We start from the raw sequence: 27,059 nt of genomic DNA on the forward strand, positions 1-27,059 counted from the left end.
AATTAAACAAAAAATTATGTTTCATGATTACAGAAAAGATCGGAGCTAACAAAATGCGTTTTTCTCTAACTGGTTTGGTCAAAATCTTTGTAATATTCTTTACATTAATTTGTTTATACAAATTTCACTAACGGTATTTCTTGAAGAATAAATAAAAACAAAGTATCCAAATAGTCAATTATAAAATCATAAAAAGCACATGTGAAAACGTGCTTGGCATAATATGAGGCACACATTAGCATTTGCTACATACATAAATAAATATAAGAAGTTGCAGATGACACTTTTAGAATACATCATAATTCGATGCAAACCAACAGGTATAAAATATCTGTGTCGGAACAAATCAAGATGATAGTAAAGACACATCACAAACAATGAAACGTTTAGAGAAATCTTGAGAAAAATATCGTGTTCTCTCAACATTCACATGTTAAAACAAATTGAAATTGTGTTGGAGGAAACGCGATGCCAATTAAGCACATAATTCGATGTCAGAATTCAATTTCCCACGTTTCAAATGCACTTCGAATGATTTATATCTGCGTACGACTAATGAAAATAAAACATTTAAATAAAATATGGCAAGTAGTGTCGTTAGTACTTTAATGGTTGTATGGTATGTACGGCTTCATTGGATAAGGATAAAACGTTGTTGCATATTAAATTATTGAAGTAAGTGAAATATTATATAAATAGGGAAGTAGGTAAGAATACTTAAAGTAAATAATTTGTATAATTAGTTGAGTAAGAATTATGGGTAAAATGTTAATGAAGAGCCTAATTATCGAATTTCTTTGGCCTCACGTTCATTCAGGGTGTTCAAATTTATTCTTATTTCCTGACCAGGCCAAATAGAAAAAACTGTCTTGTAACCAAAGTACATTTTTTTCCAAAATATTCATTTCATTTTACGAAATATAAGATGGCTACCTTAAAAATATAATTTCCTTAATATTTCGGTTAAATATTAAATTATCTTTAGCAAAAAATTTTTTGGAGAAATTTTACATAATAAAACTTGAAAAATAGTATTTTCTTAGGTGATTAGGTACAAAATATGAACATAATGTATTGACAAAACTATCTTAACAAATTACAATTTTTTTGAATATGCAAATATTTGCAAGTTTGCACAAAAATATATTAATTATCCTTTAGAATTTTGGCCAATGGATTGATGGATTTAAGTTCAATAGAATAAAAATCAGTTGCTAAACAATACGTTCGTTATCCTCTAAATAAAAGTTTGGCCCTTGGGTTCCGAAGCACTCTGATAAAAGATAATAAGATTGTAGTTCTCGATTGACCATCATCCGGATCTAAATTCAATTGATAACTTATGGAACGACAGAAAATCACGATTAAGACACCAATTACTAAATTTAGAATAATTGTGAATAAATTTATGTATAAATTATTTTGATTTAGGTAAGAAATAAATAATTGTAGAAACAATATAATATTATAATTAATGTAGTTTAAATAAAATATAAAATATTTTCTTAGCATTTAATTAGAGGTGTACATTTTCTAATTAATATTAAGTATTAATGTGTGCTATTTCTCTGGCAAGCACTGTATATTAACTACAGTAAATTAAATATATCACTAATCACACATAATATTTTTAAAAACTTTTATTTCTTTCAACATTTTAAAGACAAATATCAATATATAATATTATCCCGAAATATTCAGAAAATGCCAGTAGAAAGTCTTCATAAATAAAATAGATAAAAAAGTCATTTAATAATTTCAAATTAATAAATAATATTCATCAACATGTAAAAAACGGCCAAACATATCAATAACATGGAAACAACATACAATTTTGTTTTTGGCGGATGCGCGATGTTTTATTTAATTTGTGAAAGCTCTCTTAGATAACGAACAAAACTCAAATTCGTTTAGAAAACTCATTATACACACAATATATATTGTTTCATGATGAATCAATCAATCTACATTTCAGATAAATTCCGTAGAAGATGTTCTATTCATTCATCAATCTCATATCCTGCGCCTATTAGCACGCAAATTGATCGCTGTCCAGTCTAATAAAGTGAAGGCAATGGAGAGAAACCTAATGAAGTCAATCAGCACACGTACACACACACAATAATTACTCGCCACCGACGCCGTTCTGCATTTTTTTTATCGGATTTCCTCAGTAATTAATTTTAATAAGTACACGTTAGATGTTGCACATAAACGCATATTTTCTACGCCACATCGGTGAGGTCTCATTTTTATTGAACTGGTGGAATCGATGATTGCTTATTCGTGGACGTTTTGTTATTATGAAGAAATCAGAAATCAAAAAATACAACAGAAGTTTGTTTATTAAATATAAATTACAGTTCTTAATATTTCTTGAATTATGCTAATTGTATATATATAAACATCGTAATTTGTCAAGTATAATATATTTATTTTACTATATTTAAATTAATACTTGGAGAAGATAGCAACCGTATATAATCGATTTAGAAATCTACGTCCGCCACATGTTATTACCACTTTTTAATGACAACATTAATATAGTTAAGTAAATTTACAATTTTTTATATTTAATATGTATTTTTAGATTTATATTCAGTTGTGACAAAATATCTACAATTTGTTAAATAAACAACAACCTTTTTACTGAAATATAGACACATATTTTTACAAAATAAACTTGAACAATTTACAGAAAAAACGCATAATATTATATGAAAGTTTAGTTTACTTTTCATAAATTGATCATAAAATAAATATATTATTTCTAACAAACTCATATTATAGTTTGATTTCTATTTGTACAAGGTCCTTTTTTAATATAATTTTATACAACTTTAAAACATTTTAAATAATGTATTATTGTCAAAAACAATGTTCCAATATATACTTCTTATTCCCAGATCATAAAATCAGTGAGCTAAAACAATGTAATGTATTTTAAATGGAGAATAAAACATTAATAGTTTTTTAATTGAGTTAAGAGGAAAGGAACATTCTTTCTTGAAAAGAATTTTGTTATATGATATCTGTTTAATTTACTTCTTAATCTTATTTTTTAAATAATAAGTTAGATTTGAGGTAATTAATGTAACCAAATTGTATAATAATTAGTATTAAAATAATTTTACTTTATCGGAAAAAAATAATTTACTTGTTAACAAATATTAACAATAAAATTATTGTAATAATTCGGATTCCAGAAGTTTACACATTAAAAGTAAAATTAGTAGGCAATAAATACGAATTTATTTATAGATTTGTTAGGAAATTTCAATTTCATGTAATTTTTAAATAATTTATTTAAGATATAAAATTTATTTTAATAATAATGTTCATTTATTTTATGTATATTTATCAATTTTGTGTAATTCATAATCAATTAAATTTTATGTATAATTATAAATTTGATGTTAATAATTAAATATGAAATATTGTTTACCAATAAATCATATTTACGATCTCACATAAACCTTCAGATACGCAAATTCTATTAAAAAACCCATTTATTCTCTCCTTTCACCATAAATTAATTTAAAACTTTTCTATGGTTTTTCGCTGTGGGAATACACAGATAGAAAGGATTTCATAAATGAATGTTTATTTATACTTGAGATAAACCGAATGATACCCGACTGAATAAGTGTGAATACCGGAAGACTTCCATAAAACCGTACCGTGGGGAACAATTTAAGATTATGTACAATGTTGTTCTTGCGATAACGTTCGAAACTATTTATTTTATATGCGACGACGAGACCTCCAGTGTATTTCTGAACCGTTTAAATTCGTTTGAAAAAACTTACCTACTGAAATAGCCATTCAAAAATACGTTTGAATACGACTGTACACGGGACATGCAACCAAATGCATATCGATAGATTTTTTACGATTCTGTACATTTGACGGTCGTATGAATGTGTGAGCGTAGGCAGCAAAAGACATTCCACTCCTGGCGATTTTACCGTATCGGGGGGCATACTTCGCACAAGAGGAATGAGCTAACTGGTTCTCTGATATCGGCTATTACCGATCGTAAATATTACCCACGATATACTTTTGACGCCAACAACGCATAAAACATTTTATGCTGGCGGAAATTCCTCCGGTAACTGGTAGATAATTATAATGAAACAATGGTCTATAATTTCAATCTCATTTTCAGATTACGTTCAGATACCGATATCATCCACCGCAATGATAATTTACGCACAAGCGGTTATAATTTCTTAGGCTGTTAAACTCTCTTTTCACCTCTATATTGGGATTTATAGTCGGCAATAAAACATGATATCTTTGCCGTACAAGCCACTTGGAAAAATGTAACGTGTGTGTTTCATTTGTGTATTTACTGAAACTCGGTTTTCTTTTGTAGGGAACGTTATTGTATTATTTATTAGCGGGCAATCATGATAACAAGGAATCCTTTCACTTCATCAAACAGAAGGAAGAATGGTGCAATTCTTCATACCTTTATTTCTGCAATAATTTCTCGATTTAAGTGTTCCATCCCACACAAATTCAATTGTATTCATTAATAGCGGGTCAACGGGTGAAATTTAAAAGGTAGCGTCTGAATATCACAATAAATTATCTGAAAGGAGAACGTGTGTTGGTCATTCTACTGTTCGCTGCAAAATGGTAATAATAAATTACGTTCAGCAAGACTTTTAATCGCCAATAAATCAGACTTACAAATATCTAACAAAAAATATATAACAGTACGGAAAAAACATATGTATATGAATAAATCATGTATAAAATAATAGGAGAAAATATTTTAAAACATTCATGGAGTTTGTCTTGAATTAATTTTAAATAAAAAATAAAACTGACCGTTTGGTGTCATTAAACACAGATACATTTGCTCCCACTAAAATCTGGAACGGAATATTTTACTCAACGTACAGTTACATGAATACGAGTACAAATCTGAAGAGGTAAATAAGTAATATATACCGTATTGGCAGAAAATAGAGCAACTATTTGCTTGGTTATTATGTTAAAAAATATATATTGAAAATAAACTTCCCTTTATAATTTTAACAATTACGTAAATAAACAATAAAAAAAATAAAGAGTTTAATTTTACTGATGATTATTTGTTTTGGACTTGCACTTGTTCACTATTTCCCATAGGTTTTCAATGAAGCTTAGATCGGGAAATTGACATGGCCAGTTCATAACATTAATTTTTCCATTTAAAAGCCACTGATTCAAATATTTTGAAGGGTGCTTCGAGTCATTATCCCGTTGTTTTAAAGTTTTAGTGGCATATTTATATCTGATTATGATACCATATTGTTCCTCAATATTTCTTTATATATTAAACGACCCTCTCTACTATCATTGTTTTATAAAGTATTATAAAAGCCACTATATTCTTTTTCTATCAATTGTTATAATTTTTGTTATCAATTTTTCTGAATTGAATTGGATATAAATACAGCAATTTTGAAAAGAATTTTTAATGTATAATCTTTGTTATTTAATTTAACATTAACACTAACAATATCCTAATAACAAACTTTTTGTGTAGTTTTGTGTCTGTAGTATGATTAACATAAACATAGTTATCATTTTTTATAAATCATAAAAAATATTCTCATATTTTTTTTTAATTTTTAGTTGAAATGAGAGTTTTTCTGTAGTTCTGGGATAAAACGAACACCAATATTTTCATAGTCTTGTAACTATTTTCAACAATTTTTTAATAATACGAGAAACGATTGATTTATTAACCATCTCTTCTTTTTTTCTCTCAGTCTTGGTAATGCCGAATTATAATTTCATAAAAAAGTTTCAATTGAACTCTTGATTAAATAATAATAACCAAAATATCACTAGTAAATAATCGATTTAAATTCACAGATAACAATACCGTAAATTTTATCAGATTGATCACTTGCATAGTAGCACAACAATAACAGAAAAAACAATAAACATTAAAGGACTGGCATAAAATTCAAGTAGTACAACTAATGTTTTTCATATATTTTAATTATTGCCATAATTATGGCCACTATTGTAATTCCTTAAGGTACTTAAACCTTAATAGCAATTTCTAAAAATAAAAGCAAACTTGTAAGTTTATTTCTTAACACTGAAGATTAATACTAATGAAATATTGAAATAAACTAATAACTTGTAATTACAATATAGTAATCGTGACTTTGGATAATTGTTTGACCAACTTTACCCGACTGCAGGTAAATTCAATGACCCACAACTTATGTAACTTTAACAACCTGCGAACTATATTAATTATTATCTATCTACAATATCTTGCATTAAATTTAAATTACATATAAACGTAATATCTCATCACTGTGAATGTTTTCTTTAAAATTAACATAATCGTGAGGTAAACTTGTGCATATTTAGATAAACGCCAGCCGGCGAAGAATTTTATTGCAGTTAGTTCAACTTTTAGTTCCAAATAGCGGTAACCAAAAGCCACTATGCAAATCAATTCGCAATACCTGCACATTCTATTGAAATTTAAATTTTGCATCTGTTCTCAACAGTAAATATGCAAATTTGCGAACAAGAAACCAATTAATTAGACAATGATGAGGAAGTGCCGTTGAGTATTTGCATCGCCTTAAGTTTAGTAAATACTTGAATAACTTAAAAGTCTTAATATGCAATAAAAATGGCAGGGAGTTAATGTGAAACAATAAAATGCATCACTAAAGATACTTTAGATACTATGAAATGTGCGACACACTTTACTTTGTAAGACAATGCAAAATTAACATTATCTAGGAATAACAATGGCTCAAAGTGATGCACTTGTACGGAGATATTAAAATGAACGTAACGGTATTATGACAGATAAATAATCATTTGGTTACACTATGCATGTATGTAAGTAGTTTAATGCAAGATTAAACATTCCCCATATGACAAGTAATTTATTATGCCCAATAAGTATGTTACCTTTCTTCCCATCTTCCCATGTTTGTAATTTGAGAACGAATCGTTTTGTGCGTGTGTAAAGTAACTGATTACCGTAGAATCACGAAGACAGATGAAACTAATCAGACGAAATTGTATTAATTATACTCGGATATGGATGCAAAGTGCTTGGGAAAGGATCCAAGTAATGTTTATAAATCAATCTCGGTATTACTTTAACGTCGTAATTATTAGTCACTTTTAACATAATTTGATCAGCAATCTATTTTAATTAAATTGACCACAACCGGTCAACAAAAAAAGCATTGCTCAGTTAATTTCCTATAATAAAAATGAAAATAGTATTCGCCATCTGTTCAATACGTTCTTTTAGTTACAAATTATTTTATCATAAAAATACATAAAATAATTCAAATAAATATAAAAATAGCAACATTTATTTTTTATTAGTTTTTATATAACTTTAGAATACATAAAAATAACTTTAAATATTTCTTATTGCCAGATCATAAAGTTTTAAGAATATATTCATAATAGATTTACATTTGCTAATTAAACATTACTAATTTAATAACCGCTAAATTTAAATTCAAAAATTTTCTTTTTATTAATAACTCAGGGTTTTACGATTTAATATCAAACGAACTACTGTTACATTATTGATATAAAAAATGTTTAATGGTTTTCGACTTAAGAAGAATGAAATGGTTAATTTCTTATTTATTACTTAGTACCAAGACAACTAATGTTACAGATATTTCCCATTACCAGACCATAAAATCTTAAGAAAACTTTCAGAACAGCTACTATTTGTAATGGTTAAATGGTGTATAAAACACTAATCGTATTCAAGATGATTGAAGTGCTCTTCCTTGACAAGGGTCCCCTTACGTTTATTTATTTATTTTACTCTCTAATCTCAATTTATTGTGTTTAGCATTTTTATGGTAAAAAGTACTTCTTGAAGTATACAAATTTAAAAATATTCTTTAAATTAATGTAATAACTTAGAATATTACTATTTTAGTAACAAGATAATTATGTTACATCAGTGATGTAAACAAATTGTTTAATGGCTTTTCTTTGTCGTAAAAATTAATGTAATGTAATTAATTAAGCTACATTTGTTTATTGTTCATAGAAATATATTTATTAAACGCAAATATATGTCTAACTGCTATTTCTTATTACTAGATTATAAAAGCTTACTAAAGCTTTCAGAATGTCTACATTTTGAAGTTAAAATTAAATAAAATAAAGGATTTTAAATGGTGTATAAAATATTAATCGTATTTTAGTCGAATTAATGTCAAGTGCTTTTAATTGAAGAGGATTTTGTTACTCGTATTTATTTTAATTTTTAATCTGTAAACTTAATTTATCATCAATAAACGCATTTTTTGTAGTAAAAATTATTTGATTTAAACATCTTTTTTTATTAAACTACCAAAAATATATATATTTATACAAATTTAAAAAAAAAATATTACTATTAAATAACTTATAATTTTACTATTTTTCTCCCAATATAAAGAACGTTATTTCAGTGATGTAAACAAATTATTAAATGGTTTTTCTTTGCCGTAAAATATACATATATTTTAATTACAGTAATTACATATTAAAACACATTTGTTTATTTTTTATTGTTTCTATAATATCTTATTACCAGATCATAAAATCTTTAGAAAACTTTCAGAATAGATAGATATTTGTGAGTGAAAACAGTATATTGAATTTTAAATGGTGTTTAAAACATTAATTGCATTTTATTCGAGTAAGGGCAAATGATATGCTCTTTCCTGAAGAGGATTTCATTTACTCTTTAGTCTATAAACTCAATTTATCATCAATAAAACTATTTTTTCTGTTAAAAAGTCATGATTTAAATAACTACTAAAAAATGTTTAATAATAACTCATAATTTTACTACTAGGATAATAAATATTGCTAAAGTGATGTAACCAAATTAACTTAATTATAATATATGGGTATTTTTTTAGTTCAGTAATAAAAACATTTTTTCAGGAAAAAAATAATCACTGATGATGAATTAACTAATAAAAATTTATTGATGTATACAAATTTAGAAATGTTACTAATAATGCTATATTATTTGTATATTTTCATGTACCCAGATAATTAATATTTTACCAACAATGTTAAGGTTTTTTATTCACATTAGTTTTTAGTTAAATAAATTCCATTATATATAGTAAATATATAATTTTTATATATATATTTTTTTGATTTCTCTAATTTTTTAAATATCTAAAATTTTTCAGATTTTTCTAATTATTCTAAATCATCTAATTTTTCAAATTTTTCAAAGTTTTCTAATAATTCAGATAATTAATATTTTATCAACAATGTTAAGGATTTTTTTTACAATAGTTTTTAGTTATTTAAATACAGAATCATTTGTGAATAATTGTTCACCGTACATTAATATTTATTTAAAAAAAAAAGTTGCACGTAATAACATTGCAATTGCGCCGTGCATCGTCTGGAGAATCGTTACAATTACAATGAAACTGAAGACATGGTTCTGGAACATTTACCATGGGATCCGGCGGGACGTCGTCCATAAGAATGGTGTCGCGATTATCCATATTCGCAGACGCCTTCACAACCACTGGATCACATCAATCACCAAATAATAAAACTATCACATTTACTTCGATTTTCAATCATTGAGAAAAAGGAACCTACATGAATCGTGACCGAAATCGTCACACCGATACTACGCCAGTAATGCGGCGAATCGGCCGTCGGGACGTCGAATTGATCGCGCGTCGGCGGCATCAAATGCGACGTCGCGACGGCATGCGCCCACCGGCCGCGTCCTTTTCGAAAAGATCGGACAAAACACTGGCGAGACCCGATGCATAATGCACAAGTACGTTGAAATGGTTTTCACGCTCCGCAGGTCAAAGCGTTCCATAAATCACACATGTAATTAAATTAAACCGTCGTAATTATGCGGCAAGGCTGTCTAATGGTCGGACGCGGCTGAGTGGAAAAGACGGCGGTCGCAACTCGTGAATGAAACAGATCCACGCACATGGACGAAGTAATGAGACAGTTTTATGTAAACAATGAGTTATCGTTATCTCAGGCAGTTTCTTGGAAAAGGATAAATAGACTTGGAGCTGAGATAACTGCCTCTCTGATACATTCTCTCTTCTATTTAATTTTCATTTTTTTAAGTAGGATATTAAAACGTAGTATTTAGTTCTGATAAATTTAAGCAACGAAAATTTTGTTTAATAAAGTAAAGAAATGTAATATTAATAATTATTATAATTTTTGTAAGGTTTCTAATTTTTAAAATTTTTAAAATTTTTCAGATTATTCAAATTCTTCAATTTATTAAAATCTTTATAATTTTTCTAATTTTCCAATTTTTTTAAAATTTGTAAAATTATTAAAATTTTTTAAAATTTTTAAAATTATTACAATTTTTCCAAATTTTTCAAATTTTTAAAAGTTAAAATTTTTCTAATTTTCAAATCTTTCAAATTATTCAAAATTTATTTTTACAATTTTTCTACTTTCCAAATTTTTTAAAATATGTAAAATTATTAAAATCTTTAAATTTTTAGTTTTTAAAATTTTTCAAATTGTTCAAATATTCCAATTTTTTCAAAATTCTCAAATTTTTAAAATTTTTAAGATTTTTAAAATTTTTAAAATTTTTCAAATTTTTAAAATTTTTAAAATTTTTAAAATTTTTCAAATTTTTATAATTATCCTAATTTTTCAAATTTTTATAAATTATTTTTCTAATTTTTATAATTTTCCAAAATTTTAACTTTTCAATTTTTTTCAAAATTTTCAAATATTTCAAATTTTTTTAATTTTTATAATTATTCTAATTTATTTTTAATTTTTAATTATTTTTTATAAGATAATTAATTTTTATAATATAATTTTTAAAATTTCTAAAATTGAAAAATAGAATATCAAACACATTTATAACCAAATTCGACATAACAATTTTTATAAATTGAAATGGATTCAATCACAACAATTTAAGAAGATTGAAGGAATCTAATCTCTTTCAAAATTGTTTTATTTATGTCTAGCTCAATTCATTCAAAATATATTTAACATTTTATACAATAAGAATATAGTAGATTTTATAATACTGTATAAAACAACAATAGTAAATTAAGATTATTTTAACAGATCACATTAAATAAAATAGTAGTCTAAAATATTTAAAATTTTAAGAGTTAAAATAATGACCACTACTGTATTCATAAAACAAGACAATTAATTTTCTAGCTACTAATTTAACTTCTAACAGAAGCACGCCTCGGGTCATGTGCGACTTTCAATGCCGCAACGTTAAAGAAGGAATTTTATAAACACAATAATATATCTTTTTGCGCATTTGGAATAATCTTCTACATCATCTTCGACATACCCAACACAATAACATTCCTGAATAATGAGATCCGATCAAGACATTGTAAGATCGTGGCTTTCATTACGGTTTATTTATGTTTTCATGGATAAACCATCGAATAAAGGATGCTGTAACAGCTCCTAAATATCAAATGTTCTTATTCAATGCTCCGTGACACATCCATTCGACATGCGATGGGTTCTTTCTGCGATACCATGAGTGAAACAGGTCGTTGACGCGACATTGGATTTTTATTCGATTCTTAAGAACATGATCTCATACACATCACTATTATTCAGACAGTCATGTGCAAAGTACAGATTCAAATAAAATAAAAGGAATGTATGACATTTATTCAATTAACACAGAAAACAGGAAAGTATCAATTTCAACTTTATTTTTCTTAAAGGTGGCATAGTTCTATCTAATTAATAAGATATGAGATTTAAATTAAATGGGTTTATTATGGAGATTCTAAATTACTTTACGTATAAATCGGGAACATTAAAGTAAATTATTGAATAGTGCAACTGAAGCAGAATTCTATATCTATATGTACAGTAACACCAATGTCCTTACATCTAGCTTGACACGTAAGTTAATATGCAAAATTCCACGCGCAGTCTACCATACAGTCATCTATAACCAGCTTCAAACAATTGTCCAGACTGATCAATAAAAGGCTCATTTGCGTTACATGCAAAGAGAGAATTAACAATTGTCAAACGCCTAATTTTGTTATCTTCACTTAATTTATGTGGAATCTAAATTTTTGATGAAACTTATCTATCCCAATTTAATGATTGGTTTAATCTAATGTATCATCTAAATATATCAATGTTTACAAAATAAACATAGAAATGGTGTCAAATAATAATAATTCTACTTAATTAATATGATATGAGATTTAAATTAAATATGTTTATTATGTAGATTGTAGATTACCGTATGTATAGATCTGGGACATAAAATAAATTATTGAGTACTGTAACTGATATATAATTTTAAGACCAGCAATAATTTAAAATATTACTATAAATGTCGAAACTCTCTACAGTAAAATCATCCACGACCTTAAACCTAGAACACGGTTTCATGTTTTAACAGTGATAGACGCACTAAAAAGTTGATTAAATTAAAATTTAAATTGATAAAGACTTTAAATCCTCGTAAACCTCATTGAACTCAACCCACAATTTAGTTTTAAGAAAACTATAATTATTTATAAAAAGGCAAGTATTTCGTAATCGGTAAGTAGCATAATTTTCTAGTTAATTTGCAAACGGCACATTAAACAATCCGGAGTTGATTATCCTAATGACATCAAGCATGTAAGTGTGCACATTGTAAAATATGAATCTGGGTGCAGTAATAAAAAAGGCAAATTCAAACATCGACTGTACAGTAAGCTAACAGTATACGGAAGATTGAACTCGAAAACGCCAGAGGTTGGGTCCATTCGCCACCTGACCACGTACGAATGCGATGCTAATGACTACATGGGAATCTTCTTCAGCTAATAACATTATTAATGATCAATGTACGCATACGTTTTCATAATGCATTTTAACAGTAAACTTGACCTTGATTTTCGACCACGTGTACTTGATTGCAATTTTATACGTAGTTAACTCAAAGCGGGGTCACCGAATTGACATTGGTAAAGTATCTCTTGCAAGAATCGCAAGTGCGTAACGCACTGTTTGCCACGGTGTTGATTTCACAATTATAATTTTCAAGTTGTTGCGTTATTAAAATAATTATTAGGTACAAATTATAGTTAAATTGGTTCAAATGGAATTTTAATTACTTCTTGACTATATATCAAACTGTATTTTACATTTAAGAACGGATGCTGAAAATGAATGATTTAAAGTGGACGTATATAAATCTAAACACGTGCCAGACGGTTCAGTGGTAGTTTGGCAGAACCTAATATTTAGTATACTTCCTAAAACGAAATGGCAACAAAAGAACCGAGAATGAAGCAAAAAATTACGAAACCAATTTCAGTAAATTGCTTTTTATGTGGACTATTTGTGAGCCTGAAAATATTTCACGAGAATAAAAGCTGTGGAGAACAGCTAGCTCTTAAAGATAACAAAACTTTTAAAGTTTGTTTTATCTGTTCTTAAATAAAAAGGGGACTGATTAGTAAATTGGTAAATAAAATTAGGACCTACGATATCAGTGGATTAAAAATAACCTAATAGGCTAATTAATTAACTAAATTGGTTAATTAACCGATTGTCTACGTCTCAATTAACTAAAAATAAAAATATATAATTTATTTTAATTCAGTTTGAATTAATAAAGCATTAATAAAAAATAGATTTTTAGTTTCTTTTAATTATTGGTCACATTATTTTCAAAAATTTAAAATAATTGACTGGCATGAAAAGTTTATTTACTCTAATAAAAATATATTTGTCTTTAAAGTGCATGTTGGCATCTCAAAATATTTTTTCTACAAAATATTTTACAATAAATAATTATTACTTAAAATAAATTGTTCTTAGAAAATTGCCTTTTTTCTTAAACAGCTAAGAAGCTCATAAATTTAAAATTGCCTTTAAGTTCAATGATCGTAAAGAAAATTGAAAGTGTGTTTATAGTTTTGTAAAGAAGTTTATCTCCTTTTTTGTTTCAATTAAATTTTATTTATTATTTCGTAGCGGGTTACCAAAGAGAGGACGTTGGTCCATAAAATTGGCTGGACATAAACCATTAACTTCAGAAAAATCAACATTTCTTTGCCAATTAAGGCATCTGATTGTTTATCTTGAGAATATTTGCCATATTTTTCATTCTTATCTCTTAAAAGAAAGTGACAAAAGTATCAAGAATCAAAGGAATTTTAGTGGATTTTTAATCTTTGTTTGTCCATATGAAAATATATAATTTTTATATAATGGTTATATATTTTAGTGATTTATATAAAAATGCTATAAAAATAAAATAATTATAAAATATGGAAGAATTAAATAAATAATAAATAATTTTATATATTTTTATAATACATTTATGGACTTGTGATGAGTTAGCCTTTTTCAATATAAAATAATAAATTATTTTATACATTTTTGTCTGGGGCAATTGTATTTGTTTTTTTTTTTCTACACCCATACTTTTGGAGTAAATAAAGTCAAATTATAAGTTTGTTTTAAGAAACTCTTAAAGATAATAAAACTTTATTCAGTATTAAGAGTGTAATCGACATATAACAAATTTCTTCTGCGTATTAAAATAAATAATATATGATGACAAAGTGAAGAAGCTCCTAAATTAGATGAACTCCAAAACTAAAACTTCGGACATCTCGAAATGCAATATATTTAATGATGACACTATGGTGGGCGTTCTGTTTAATATGGAGTTTCCGCTCAGTTGTAGAGCCATTAATCGCGTTGTGACATCAGCCTGATTCGCTTAGAACCCCCTGAATGTTGGTGAGCTGACGGCGGAGGGTAACGACGCTCGCATTGACCGGCGTCTCGACGCCGAATATCCGCAACGTAGTTTCTATCGATTTGTGTTATTTCAAGGTCAGGATTTAAGACATGCACAGATGTAAATCAGGCGATTTGGGGTTGACGTAGTAATAATGCGGCACGAAATATTTATCCCGTTTTGCATTTTAATTGTACGTTTGTGTGCTCGTAACCTAAATAAATTAATAATGTGCACGACATTCGTAGCGAAGGGTAAAAGGAAGAAAATCTAAAACAAGGAATAAGTTTATTGTACTTTTGAACCTGTAACAAAAGATTTTATGTTGAGACGCAGGTTCTGTGCAAATCACAATTGAGAAATTGTCTACGACTTGTTTACTGTTACGATCCTGAACAATCATGTCCTAAAAGAGATTGCGAAATTCCGGCACGACATAGAAAATATGAAGAGAACCATAATTGCTCGCATCAAGACCATATTGCTGCGTGGAACTTTTTCGCACTGGCTGTTCTATGGCACTGACACGGACAGATTCTCACAGTTGTTTGGACAGCCACATTCAATTAACCTGTTTTGAATTCAGCTATCAGCGAACAACAATAGGAATTATATAATGTGAGACGCCAACGTCTACGAATAAATTATAAAGCGTAACGCCCAGAACAGAGCAAGTATTCAGAGTCATTCCATAATAAACCTCTTCACAAATAAATTACTGATAAAACAACATACTTTTTATTTATTTATCTTTTTAATTCAGTTTTACAAACCTAGTTTTGTAAAGTACGTTTTAAATATCTTTATTTTGTTTTTTGTTATAATAAATCATTTCAAGACATTATTATATTGAAATTTACAAAATGACATGCTTCGAAAATAAAACTATATCACAGTATTGGCAGAAAATAGAGCAACTTTGAATATATATAAATTGATCTGGTCCTGTACATGCAATTCTAATATAATTATACCAATCATGAACACACTGTATACAATCATAATATTTCTAGAATTAAAAATAATTCTGTTAGCTACAAATCAAAAAACAAAATATTCGGCAGGCAAAAAGTAAAGCAACTTTTTACTGAATGTCACCAATCTCTACAAAATCCACAATAATTTTTAGTTTCATAATTTACGCCAAAATAAACTATGTTAATATAGTTCCTCGTGGAAAGAAATTATTTTCAAATTAAAATCACCGATTGATTCGTTTTTTCGATTCGATGAGAAAAAACGCGTGTTTTACCATAATTTTCAAGATTTGGTGATGTGGAAGAAAAAAATAAAACTGGACGACCAAGAAAAACCAATAGGTTTCAGGATAAACAAATTTTATCCTTCTCCAAAAACGATCGTTTCCTGAGTTCCAGTAAAATAAAAGGTCTACTTGAGGCAAAACTTGTTTCTTCAAGAACTGTAAGAGATATTTTACTACAAGAGGGTCTTCATGCGAGAAGCCCAGATTAAAAAATACACTAATATCAGAGAAGAACAGACGAGCCAGAGTTGAGTTTACCAGGTCTCTTTTACACTGGACTTTAAATGGTTGGAAACGAGCAATCAAGTTTAATCTGGCCTATTCAGGAAAAGTTTAACCCAAATTTTACCATACTCACTGTTAAACACGGTGACAAGTCGGTAACCGTAAGGGGCTGCTTTTCGGGATTTTGAATGGGTCTTCTCCTTTGAATAGAAGGTATCATGATCGTTTAATATATAAAGAAATATTGAGGAACAATATGGTAGGAGTGGCATTTAAGGTAAAAAATAATGTTAAGGCTTGCCATCTCAATTTTCCGAACTAAACTTCATTGAAAACTTATGGGAGATAGTGAAAAGACACAAAGAGTACAATAATCAGCAAGATTTATTCACGGTTCTGCAAGAGACCTGGCAAAATATGGGTCCAAATATTATTGACCATCTGTTGCTTTCTATTTAAAAAAGGTGTTAATGGGAATTTTGCAATATATTAGTGTAGAATTAATTAAAATTCTAATTACAAATTATTTATAGTAATAAAACTTTAAATAGCATAAGTTGCTCTACCGCCCAAAACAAATAATCATCAATAAAATTGAAATCTATTTTTTCTATTGTTTAACTATGTGTTAAATTTATAAAGGGAAGTTAATTTTGAATATACATTTTTTTAACGTAATAGCCGAAAATTATTTGAATTTTAAACAAGTTGCTCTACTTTCTACCAATACTGTATGTGCATCACTTTCGGATCATCAATATACGATTTCAAATAAATATAAACTAAATTATATAAAAATTCCTACCTACATTTAAATAGCTCAAACTTAGAGCTCTAGTTTCCAAGTTGTTTGACGTAAATATTTTTAGAAATTAAAATGTTGAAAATTTAAAATATTGTAAATGGTATGTCTCGAAAGAACTACAGAGATAAATTCACTTAACTATCAAAATTATTTACTTACTAAATAACTCAAGTTTAAAGGTCTATTTTTTGATATAAGAAGTTGTATGATGATGTTTTTATTTTGAAAACTTTCAATGAACTTCTAACAGCATATTTATTTATTTTTTGTCTATTATGACTATCTTATAAACTTAAAGTATTAAATTTGTTTCACACTAATACTAAGACATCTTATAGCTTTTAATGTAAATTAACATCTTTAAAGATTTAAAAAATTAAAAAAAAAAATAGATAATTTGGAAAAAATAAAATTTTTATAAATGGAACTCGTCGAATGTAAAACCACATATTTTGCAACACTTTCCATGATCAACGATACGATCTCAAGTAAAGATAAATTCAATTAAGAACTCTTACTTTTAAAGAATTCAAGGTTGGAACTATATTTCTGACAAAATGAATAGTCTGTGAAAGTATATATAATTACTGTCATAAACTATTTATTATTATAAACAAAGCATTTTGGATGTTTTTAAAGACAATTTGATTATTATAAATGTTTTGATTTTTACATAAAAATATTAACTCCGTTTTCATTTTTGACAATACTTGTTAATAATTAATAGTACAATAATTTTTATATTATATTAACAGGTATTTTTAGAAAATGTAAATGTAAATTTATTGAATTTTTAAGTAAAAATTCTATAATGGAACAACTCGAAAGTAAAACAACATATATTACAACACTTTCGGACATCCACAATGCGATCTCAAGTGGAGATAAATTCAATTAATTATAAAAAACTCTTACTTGAACTATAATCATTTTAATGACTGACGGATAAGAGAAATTATAATTTAATTAAAATCGTTTTTAGATTTCAGATAATGACATAAACATAATAAAATTGGGCGCACACTAAAGGAAATTAAATTTTCACATTTTTGATACGTTATTAATTGCCCATATCCGAATCTTAAATTGGAAGAATCTTATTTGAAATCTAAATATCCAATCAAATAATTATCCGTAAGGTGCCATGGAAAGTCGTGCAAATTTATAATGAAATAATTCATCAAACCCGAACAAAGATCAAACAATAATCCTTTCCAAATCCCATGGCCATCATGATCTCAGCGGGTTGGCCTTTCGCTCGTTTTCGGCGGAGGTGTATCTTGATCATTTCTCCATCTAACAATGATATTTCAGCAATGGAAACCAGATACATTCGTATCGAATTGCAATTGTTCCCATCGCGCTCAATGCACATACTTGTAGAGTTTCAACCGATCGTAAAAATAGGAAGTATGTGCTCGAGAAAAATGACCGTCTACCGACATTAATGGGAATGTATCGTGTTCCGGAAATCGGTTATGTAATTAGGTTAACTTTTTGTAGTGCATGCTAACATGTAAACGTGCGAAAATATCGCATAAGTTTTGCTCCATTTTTTTTATAACTGAAAGAATTTCATGTATACCGTTTTGTTCTTAATTAAGTCAACTTCCATCACTATTACCATTTCAATCCTATTTACCGTGGGATAATTCAATTTTAACATAAAATGGGATAATAAATCAACTTTTTCTGTGGCAAATCGTAACAAGTTTTAATTAGATTTGATGTAAAAACTTGAGTCCTTTCAGTCGTCAACCTGTTATCAACAACGATACATTAGTTCCTCAGAACGTTTCAATAAAGCATTTTTTAGAGACTGGTCTAGAAACTAGGCGGCGTACTACTTAATTTTTTACAATATATTTTTTTGTATAAATTGAAAGGAACCAAGTAATCAATGTACCAGGTGTCCAAGAATATATGAACAAACTCCAGGACCCACTCTAAGGAGATAATGGATTAATCCTAAATTAGGTTGCAAATTGGCTGAATAATTTTTGGACACGTGGTATAGTACGCTTTCTTACAGAGGATATAAATTTTGGAATTACAAAATATGGTTTTAAAAAATTGTAATACGATAATTATGATGTGGTTTAAAATATGTATTTTTGCTTCAAAAATAATAAAATAGCCAAAAATACACAAACAATTAAGTTTAAAAACATTAAATTTTTAAAATTTGTATAACTTAATCGCTGCTTAAAATGTAAACACTGATCAGTGTGAATATTTTGCTACACTCGCTACAATAAACTTGGAAAGATTAATTAGAATATATTAAATAATTCTTTATATAACAAAACTCTCTTTGAATGTAAAATTCGTAGTGCTAAAGTATTGTTTTCACTTTTATGAGCTTTAAAAACTTATTATTATTACCTACTTACTCATAGAAGGTTATCTGAAGAAGACGTGGGAATGCATTTTAAAAATTTAGTATATAATCAAGTAATACATACTGCAAAAGTTTGTTTTCTGAATTTACAAACGCCAATTTGTAGATAAACAATGGAATTAAACTCGTGCATTCTGGCTAGTACTCTGCTCTTGCTGAAAATACTATGTTCTTAAGAGAACTGACCATCGAATAACTTAATTATATACATTAATTGTACATTCAAAACAAGATTAAAATTATGTTTCGATGTAGAATTTAAAATCAACCTTTAAGTAAACGTCTTTAAATCTTTAACCATTTTATTGATAACAATTTTTCAAGTTAAGATAATTACTTATATATAAAAAATAAAAATTTAATTTCAAATTTGAATAATTTTTAAATATCTTTCAAATATATTATAACGTTTTACATTTTTAACATTTTTAAGGAACAAATTATTTATATGTGAAAGTAATCGTGTTTCTATGTCATCCTAGTATACCTAGTACTAGGTAAAATATTCAAATTTGTACAAAATAAAGCAACTATGTGTAATATGAATTAATAGAGATTACCAATATAAAGTAATGGTGTAATTTTCGTGGGTGCCCATCGAAAATTTAAATTTGTTTATTGGCATTATAAATAAACTCACTTGTAATTTATGCATTTTCTGAACCTTGGAAGACGGTCTATTATGGGCGGCGGCTGCAGATGCTGCGAAGGCCCCAGCGGCCTTACGGGACACACATTGGCCCATGAGACGCCCTCCTCACAACAAATTCCAACCCTGAAACAATCCGTGTTAATTTAACGTAATTCAAACGCCTAAATTACACATTATTTAAGCAACATCCTGTGCCCGTTTTGATCACCGTATAAGCATTATTTTACTGAAAACAATAAAACCCATCGGCGTGTAAAGCTCACAATATTCGACTATTAGATAACGCAAATAATAGAACTTTCTTGAACGTACATTTTCTAAATGCATATTAGTATTTGTTATATTAGGTAATTGCTTTGTTACTGCTAAATTAAACATTTTAATTAGTGCATTAGTATGAGTGAAAGTCTGTTTTTTTGTGTGTGTGTGTGCAAAATACGCAAATTAATAGTGTGGTGTTTTGGTTGCTTTTGAGAATGTCCGACATGAATGCGCTGCGCTTTTGCAAGAAGTCCATTACCGGCGATAATGAATGAGCCGTAACTGCGGTCATAGAATATTAATTGTAGAAAAAACATTTAATCTCACGCTGGGACTCTGAACAATATATAAATATTAAAAATATTGTGATTATTTAAAATTGGTAAACAATAGAGATTGTGAAGGGAGAAACTTTTCTTGGATTGTCATTGTCACAGGTTTTCTCTAGTTCAAGAATCCTTTCTTCCTATACGACACTAAATTTTAATTGAATGTTCTTGTACATTGTATTGAATTATCTTCACTGCACAGCATATCTAACAAAAGCATACATTGCAATAAAAATAGGTGACATCGACGGATAACGTGAATTGAAGGGTTAAATGATCATCAGTATAATGTAATTGAGCAATTAATTTAGTGGAGCCCTAAATTAACATGTTCGGATTAAATGATTATGTGTCCATCATAAGCAATTAGCTGGACTATAAACGGGTGTCAAACAAGATCATCACATAGTGATGGACCCTAGTATTTTAACTAGAGACAGTTACATATTGCAGGGCTATTAAAAGTTCCGCCCGTTGACTTCCAATGGGCCACTATCCCCCCAAATAGCCACAACAAATGAAATGGTTGAAGATGAAGGTAAAAAATAAATAAAAAGTACATCGACACAGTATAAATTTTGATTTAACCTCTGACATTAAGTATTAAGTAAATACACTGCATAATATTCTACTTACTAGATACTAGAAATTTCATAAAATAAAAATTACAGAATTCTTTCTGGATTTCATGATTATTTATTTATTTACAACTGTTGACGTCGAATCGTTTTCTTAAAAAAAAACGGGTTTGGTTTCCTGAACACATGGAGATAGCTGGACTTTCACTGTCATTTTCAAGAAGGCACACGACATTGACATACCGATTAATTTAAAAAGTGAAGCTCATTGTATAATCGGGTGAAACTAATTGCAAAATAATTGCAAATTGTTATAAAACGAAGAACAGTTTTGACGGATTACTTCAACAGACGGTGTTCATAATCATCATTATATTCGTTAATTAATGTTTTTAGTTCATAAAATTTGGAGAATTGTGTACATTAAGTTTTCTCAATAGATGAAGTAACAATGAAATTATCATTCATTCGTTTAGTTTAATGTATATTTAAATATTCGTGGCCTACCAAAATAAAGAATGTATGTTGGGGTGGTGCAAAAGATTGTCTATTTTTATCTAGAACTATTTTAAACGTTGGTTAAGTATATTTTAAGGAGACTCACCAAAAGAAAAAGTATCAAAAAGAAAATGATAATAAATAAAATAATCTTACCTAGTGTAGGGGATTAATTTAGTTATTAGAAAATAGTTTTTCTCGAAAATTGTGACAAATTGATTGTCTAACTAAACTGTCTATAAAGGCACTAAAATTTTAATGTTAGAAAGTTCATTTTTGGCATACACGTTAATCAGGAATCATTCTATAAGGAGTAATTATTAATATTTCTAATTTTGCGTTCGTTATTTAATTTTATGCATCCTAAAACATAAATAATTTTGTCACCTTCAATAGAACATCATCTATATTTTAGCATAATTAAATTGAATATTAAAAATCTTTTTTATTGGTATAAACATTCCCTATACATACATAAAATGAATATTGACAGAGATTTTACTGAAAATTTGTTTTGTATTTTATACATATTTTATATAAATCAAAAAATTTCTAATAGTCTACTGAAAATTACAAAGTTTTTAAGAGACACAAAAATATACGTTAATAACGAAATTTGTACTAATAATGGCTTCTTATAGAATAGTCCTTGGTCCTCGTGTATGCCAAAAATTAACTTTCCTGCGTGGAGATTTTTCTGATATTTTGGACAATCAGTCTATAAAAATTTTTGGAAATAAAATTAACTCAAAAACTTTTAAGTTTAGATATAAGACATCGTCTAACCATTTTATTTTCAATTACATGTAGAATTTAAAAATTCAAGCTTATATAGTGTTTCATTTAAAATAACAAAATTGAATTCACTTCCGACATAATCGGAAAAAAATTGTTATTCAAAATTAGTTAGAAAAGTAATGGAAGTCAAGTTATAATTGCTATGAAAATGTCAAATTAATAACTTTTCCGGTCTCTTAAGTTTGGGGAATCACTCTGTATATTAAAAATAATATTTGTCTCGAGGTACAAACAAATACAGAAGTGTGGTATCAAGTACAAGTAGTATAATGTGATTTTAAAGGCATGCTCGAAAAGGAGTCCGTGCTGATTGGTAATCGAATTTTCGAGCTACTTTTACCCCGTCATTCTACAGTTGATCTTCATTTAATTGACAATATCGCCTCTCTGGTTCATTAAGCGAAAGAGTTATGCACGAAAACCATTAACGTGAAAGTCCAGGACACGCCAATCCGTCGGATCTGATCGCCTTGTATCTGATTAGCGATAACTGTACATTTCAAATAATATTTTTTTATTATAGCTATTGACCTTTGGCGGAAACACCGGCCGGCGTACATCGTACATGGTGAATGTTAATTTAGGTAAAAAGTACTCCATGCAGCCTTTACCGGTAAGGTATGCGTTTTATGTTTGCCAAGCCAGCTGAATTTTCAAGTCGAAAGTCAATTGATGATTCACGGTATTGACGACTTCAATGTAGGGATAACTGTTCAATTCCGAATAGCAGTCCTATTATAGTTAATAGCAATTTCATTGACAGCAGTTGTTTTACCAATAATACCAATTATGAGAAACCTTCAAGCTATAATAAATATTTTTAAACAAGTAAGGTGAAGATATATTTTAACAAACATTTGGTTTCTTTCTGATTTAAACTATTAAATATTAACAAGACACTATAGAATAACATAAATGGTTCAATTATTTTTTTTAGTCCACCTATAATATATAATCAAACTTACTCGTGGCCAGTATATCCTTAATGAACAGCTGAAGTGAAATTAACTTCCGGTTCCTTGAACTCGGATTTTTTATATCGTACATTGAGATAAATGATTACATTTCTAGCAATTATCTAATGAAAGAAATTCAAATTCACTTTTCTAATACGTAATAAATAGGCTCGGTCAACCAAACCGCCGTTTTGGAAATTAGAACGATTGAAAGTTATATTATTAACAACCTTTTAATAAAATACTATCGAAAAATTTACAAGTTAACTTGACATTGACACTGTCACATAATGATTATTTAAATTTTACTGCCATGGTGACAAGATACTGTTTATTAGTCTACGCAGTGAGTTTACACTGGTGTTTAAATTCGAAGGTTCCAACATCCGTAGTTCACACCTCGCAATTAACCCGATATAAATTGGCAAAAAAGCAAAATTAATTGATTCAAGTTACTCAACTTATTCAACAACGCAATGAATATTCATATTGTCTGTTCAATTACTCGAAATATTTCATAATCGTTTGTTAAAATCTGTAGAAAAGATACCAACCGGAGATTGTGTTCGCCAAGGAGAAGGATTGGTACGAATTACCACTTAAGAATAATTTCAACACAAATCCACTTCTTATTCATTTAGTTAATGTCACGACAGAAGTATAAATATTTATCTCAGCATTCTTTGAACGGTAAGAGGACTCCACCTTCGCAATTATTATTGGTTTAACGAGGAAAAGTGTATTGTAGATTGGAATGTAAATATCTTATTAGTTATTTGAAAACTCTGGTTAGTTTTCAGCATTACAAACTACTTACTTCCTATATCTAAAGGTTAGAATGTTAAAACAATATTAATACCATTGAAAAATCAATCAGATAAGCGTTAAAATTCAGAGCAAAAGTCCTCAATAGCTTAAACCTTCACCAAATGGAAGATATCACTTTTAAAAATACTCACGAAAATATTGTTGGGTGACCCAACGATTTTATGGTGCAATTAGTTTGGGGCACCGGAAAAGCTGTGAAAAAATAAACTGTAAAATATACATATTTTTAACGAATAAAAGTATAATGTATTCAGAGGTTATTGGCAGCAGTCAACTGTCGGATGTGTGATTTTCACATAGATAGCAAATAATCCCACATTAAACTTTATAAAATACTGTTATCGGTTAAAGTCATTCAAAAACGGTTTTTCACAATTCAAATTACATTGCATGTTAATATATATGTATAATTTACATACCGTAAGAATGAATACATAAAATATTTATTATATTTCTAATTCAATGATATAAAACTATTAATACCAAAGTTAACTTAGTTAACTGTGAAACTGTATACAAATTAGGGCAACTAGTACAAATTTGACTCTTAATCAATAGTTGCACACATTTTCTTTGGCTTCTTAGGTCGACACATGACTATCTAAATAAGACTAATAAGACACTGATTGTTATATGTAAAGAATAGAATGGAACCTAGCATAAATTATCTAATTAAAAAGGTACTTTTTATTATAAGATTTAATTAAAAATCTTAATTATCATCTCCATATGAAATAGAATTAAATTCCAAGTATCTAAAATACTGAACTAAGAGCCGTTGTGTGAAGTATCAAATTAAAAATAACTAGAGTCCATAAATAAATATTAGTTGGATAAATACAAATTATCTCTTCTCTTGAGATTTAAATTGAGGATGGTCTTCAACATATATTTGTTAGTTAAATATAAGTGAATTTATACCAGGATAATCCAGAGTAGATTTTGACTCCCAAGTGAATCATCGTTTGATTAACATATTAATCTCAAGGGGATTTTATCGATTTTCTTCTTTTACTCGTACTTTACATACGTACGTATCTCACCACTTTAGTCACATTTCTGTTTTACTACATTTGATTAGAATTAGAAATAATTGTTTTATTATCCAATCTATATATGTTAATAATAATCACAAAATATTTTGCAATGAAATAATTATCTGTATCCTATTTTATGATTTTACTACATGTATAAATTAATATTTCATCTTAATTAGTGGTAATGTAAATATAATTCAATTTTATAGAGCTAAGTTTAACAAAATAGTTTTTGTTAAAATTTTTTCGTATAAGAATCCTATAAATGATTTTTTATCCGTATGTCAAACCCCTCCCAAAAGAACAATGTTTATGGTATTACTAATGTAAATACAATATTGATAAATAATATATTCACACCGGAAAAATGCACATATTCTTTATTTTCAAGGTTACTATTAATGGACACCTACTCAAATAAATATTCTTATTTGATTTTTATGACGTAAAAAAATGTAGCCAATAATAATAAAATTTATAATACTTTATCCTAATATTTTAATTTTCAACGAAAACACCGAATTATCTTAAAACAAATAAGTACATTAAATTCCATTTACAAAATGTTTAAACACCTCGATAATAATTTATTTATATAAAAACGTCTGTGATAGAAATTTTACTTTTTTGATAAAGGCAAATAATAATCTAAGAAATATCTGAAGCAATGAATATTAAATGAACAGAATAAAAATATATTTAAAAGAAAAACACATGTACCCTTAACCTAGGAAAAATCAATAATCTTGTACCTCTGTGCTCCTGAATGAAAAGTCTCTTATGGTTATCAAAATCTAATTTATACATATTAATAACACGTATTCAAATAAGTTTTTGCCGCCTCTCAGTTCATTTCTGTTTACACTACGCGATACACCTGTCACACACGATAAGAAAGGCAATACACTGAAGATATTCAAAATCCATTGCCATTTACCGAAGACTGACAGATCTTATATGCGCATGAGCATTATTCTAACTTGTGTAATCCTGGTTGCGTGTCCCACAATCTAGAATTCTTTGGACGCGCTGAATACTTTGATCAGTTGTCACTAGATGTCGAGCAAAATGATTTCAAATTTTTATAAAATTCAAATAATTTAAATACAATTGTTGCTCATTTATGTGTTTATAGTATTATAAAATCCTAGAATATCAAATATTCATCAAGAACATTGTGACTGATTATTTAATGTTTTCTTCAATTTGTGCAGAATTCGATTCTACTAAATATGTGATAAAGAAATATTTTCAACTAACTAATTAATTAAGTTACCCATTGAGAGATGGCACTGACATAAAATTGACTTGGTAAAAATATTAATGTCAATAATCAATTTTATAATTTAAAAGTAAGTCGTATTTTATACTTTTTATAATTTGCAAGAATAATAAGTTTTTATTAATTGCCCAAACCTATTTTCTAATTTTTTTTAAATTTTTTTTGAGATTTAGGATATTTTTAGTTTAATACTTATTTACAAAATTAAGAAAATACTTTAATAACACTTAAATTAGAAAATATTACGAAATTATTGGAGGATATTTTATGTATATTTTTAGATCATTGTTTTATATTTTAAATCATAAACTTATTAAAATTTCTTCTCTTTTATATAAAAAGAGTATTTAAAAATGT

General features: G+C 27.7%; 1 protein-coding gene across 6 annotated transcripts in view; it reads right to left on the minus strand.

The window, feature by feature from the left end:
- Positions 1–26,329, minus strand: part of LOC109597056 (uncharacterized) — a 51,484-nt gene extending 25,155 nt beyond the window's left edge. For 3 of the 6 annotated variants that reach the window (XM_020012691.2, XM_020012689.2, XM_049964121.1), the window contains exons 1-2: positions 26,173–26,329; positions 20,124–20,258 (exon numbers count right to left, since the gene is read on the minus strand). In XM_020012691.2, coding sequence (XP_019868250.2) covers positions 20,124–20,228 — 105 coding nt within the window. In that variant the 5' untranslated portion in view covers positions 20,229–20,258; positions 26,173–26,329. Of the gene's footprint in view, positions 1–9,485; positions 9,637–20,123; positions 20,259–23,564; positions 23,584–24,514; positions 24,576–26,172 lie in introns of those variants that run through there. The other 3 variants (XM_020012690.2, XM_049964119.1, XM_020012692.2) reach the window with 3 other exon arrangements.
- Between the last annotated feature and the right edge of the window lie 730 nt (positions 26,330–27,059).

The sequence above is a fragment of the Aethina tumida genome, chromosome 3 (assembly GCF_024364675.1).
Source record: "Aethina tumida isolate Nest 87 chromosome 3, icAetTumi1.1, whole genome shotgun sequence".
Lineage (NCBI taxonomy): Eukaryota > Metazoa > Arthropoda > Insecta > Coleoptera > Nitidulidae > Aethina > Aethina tumida.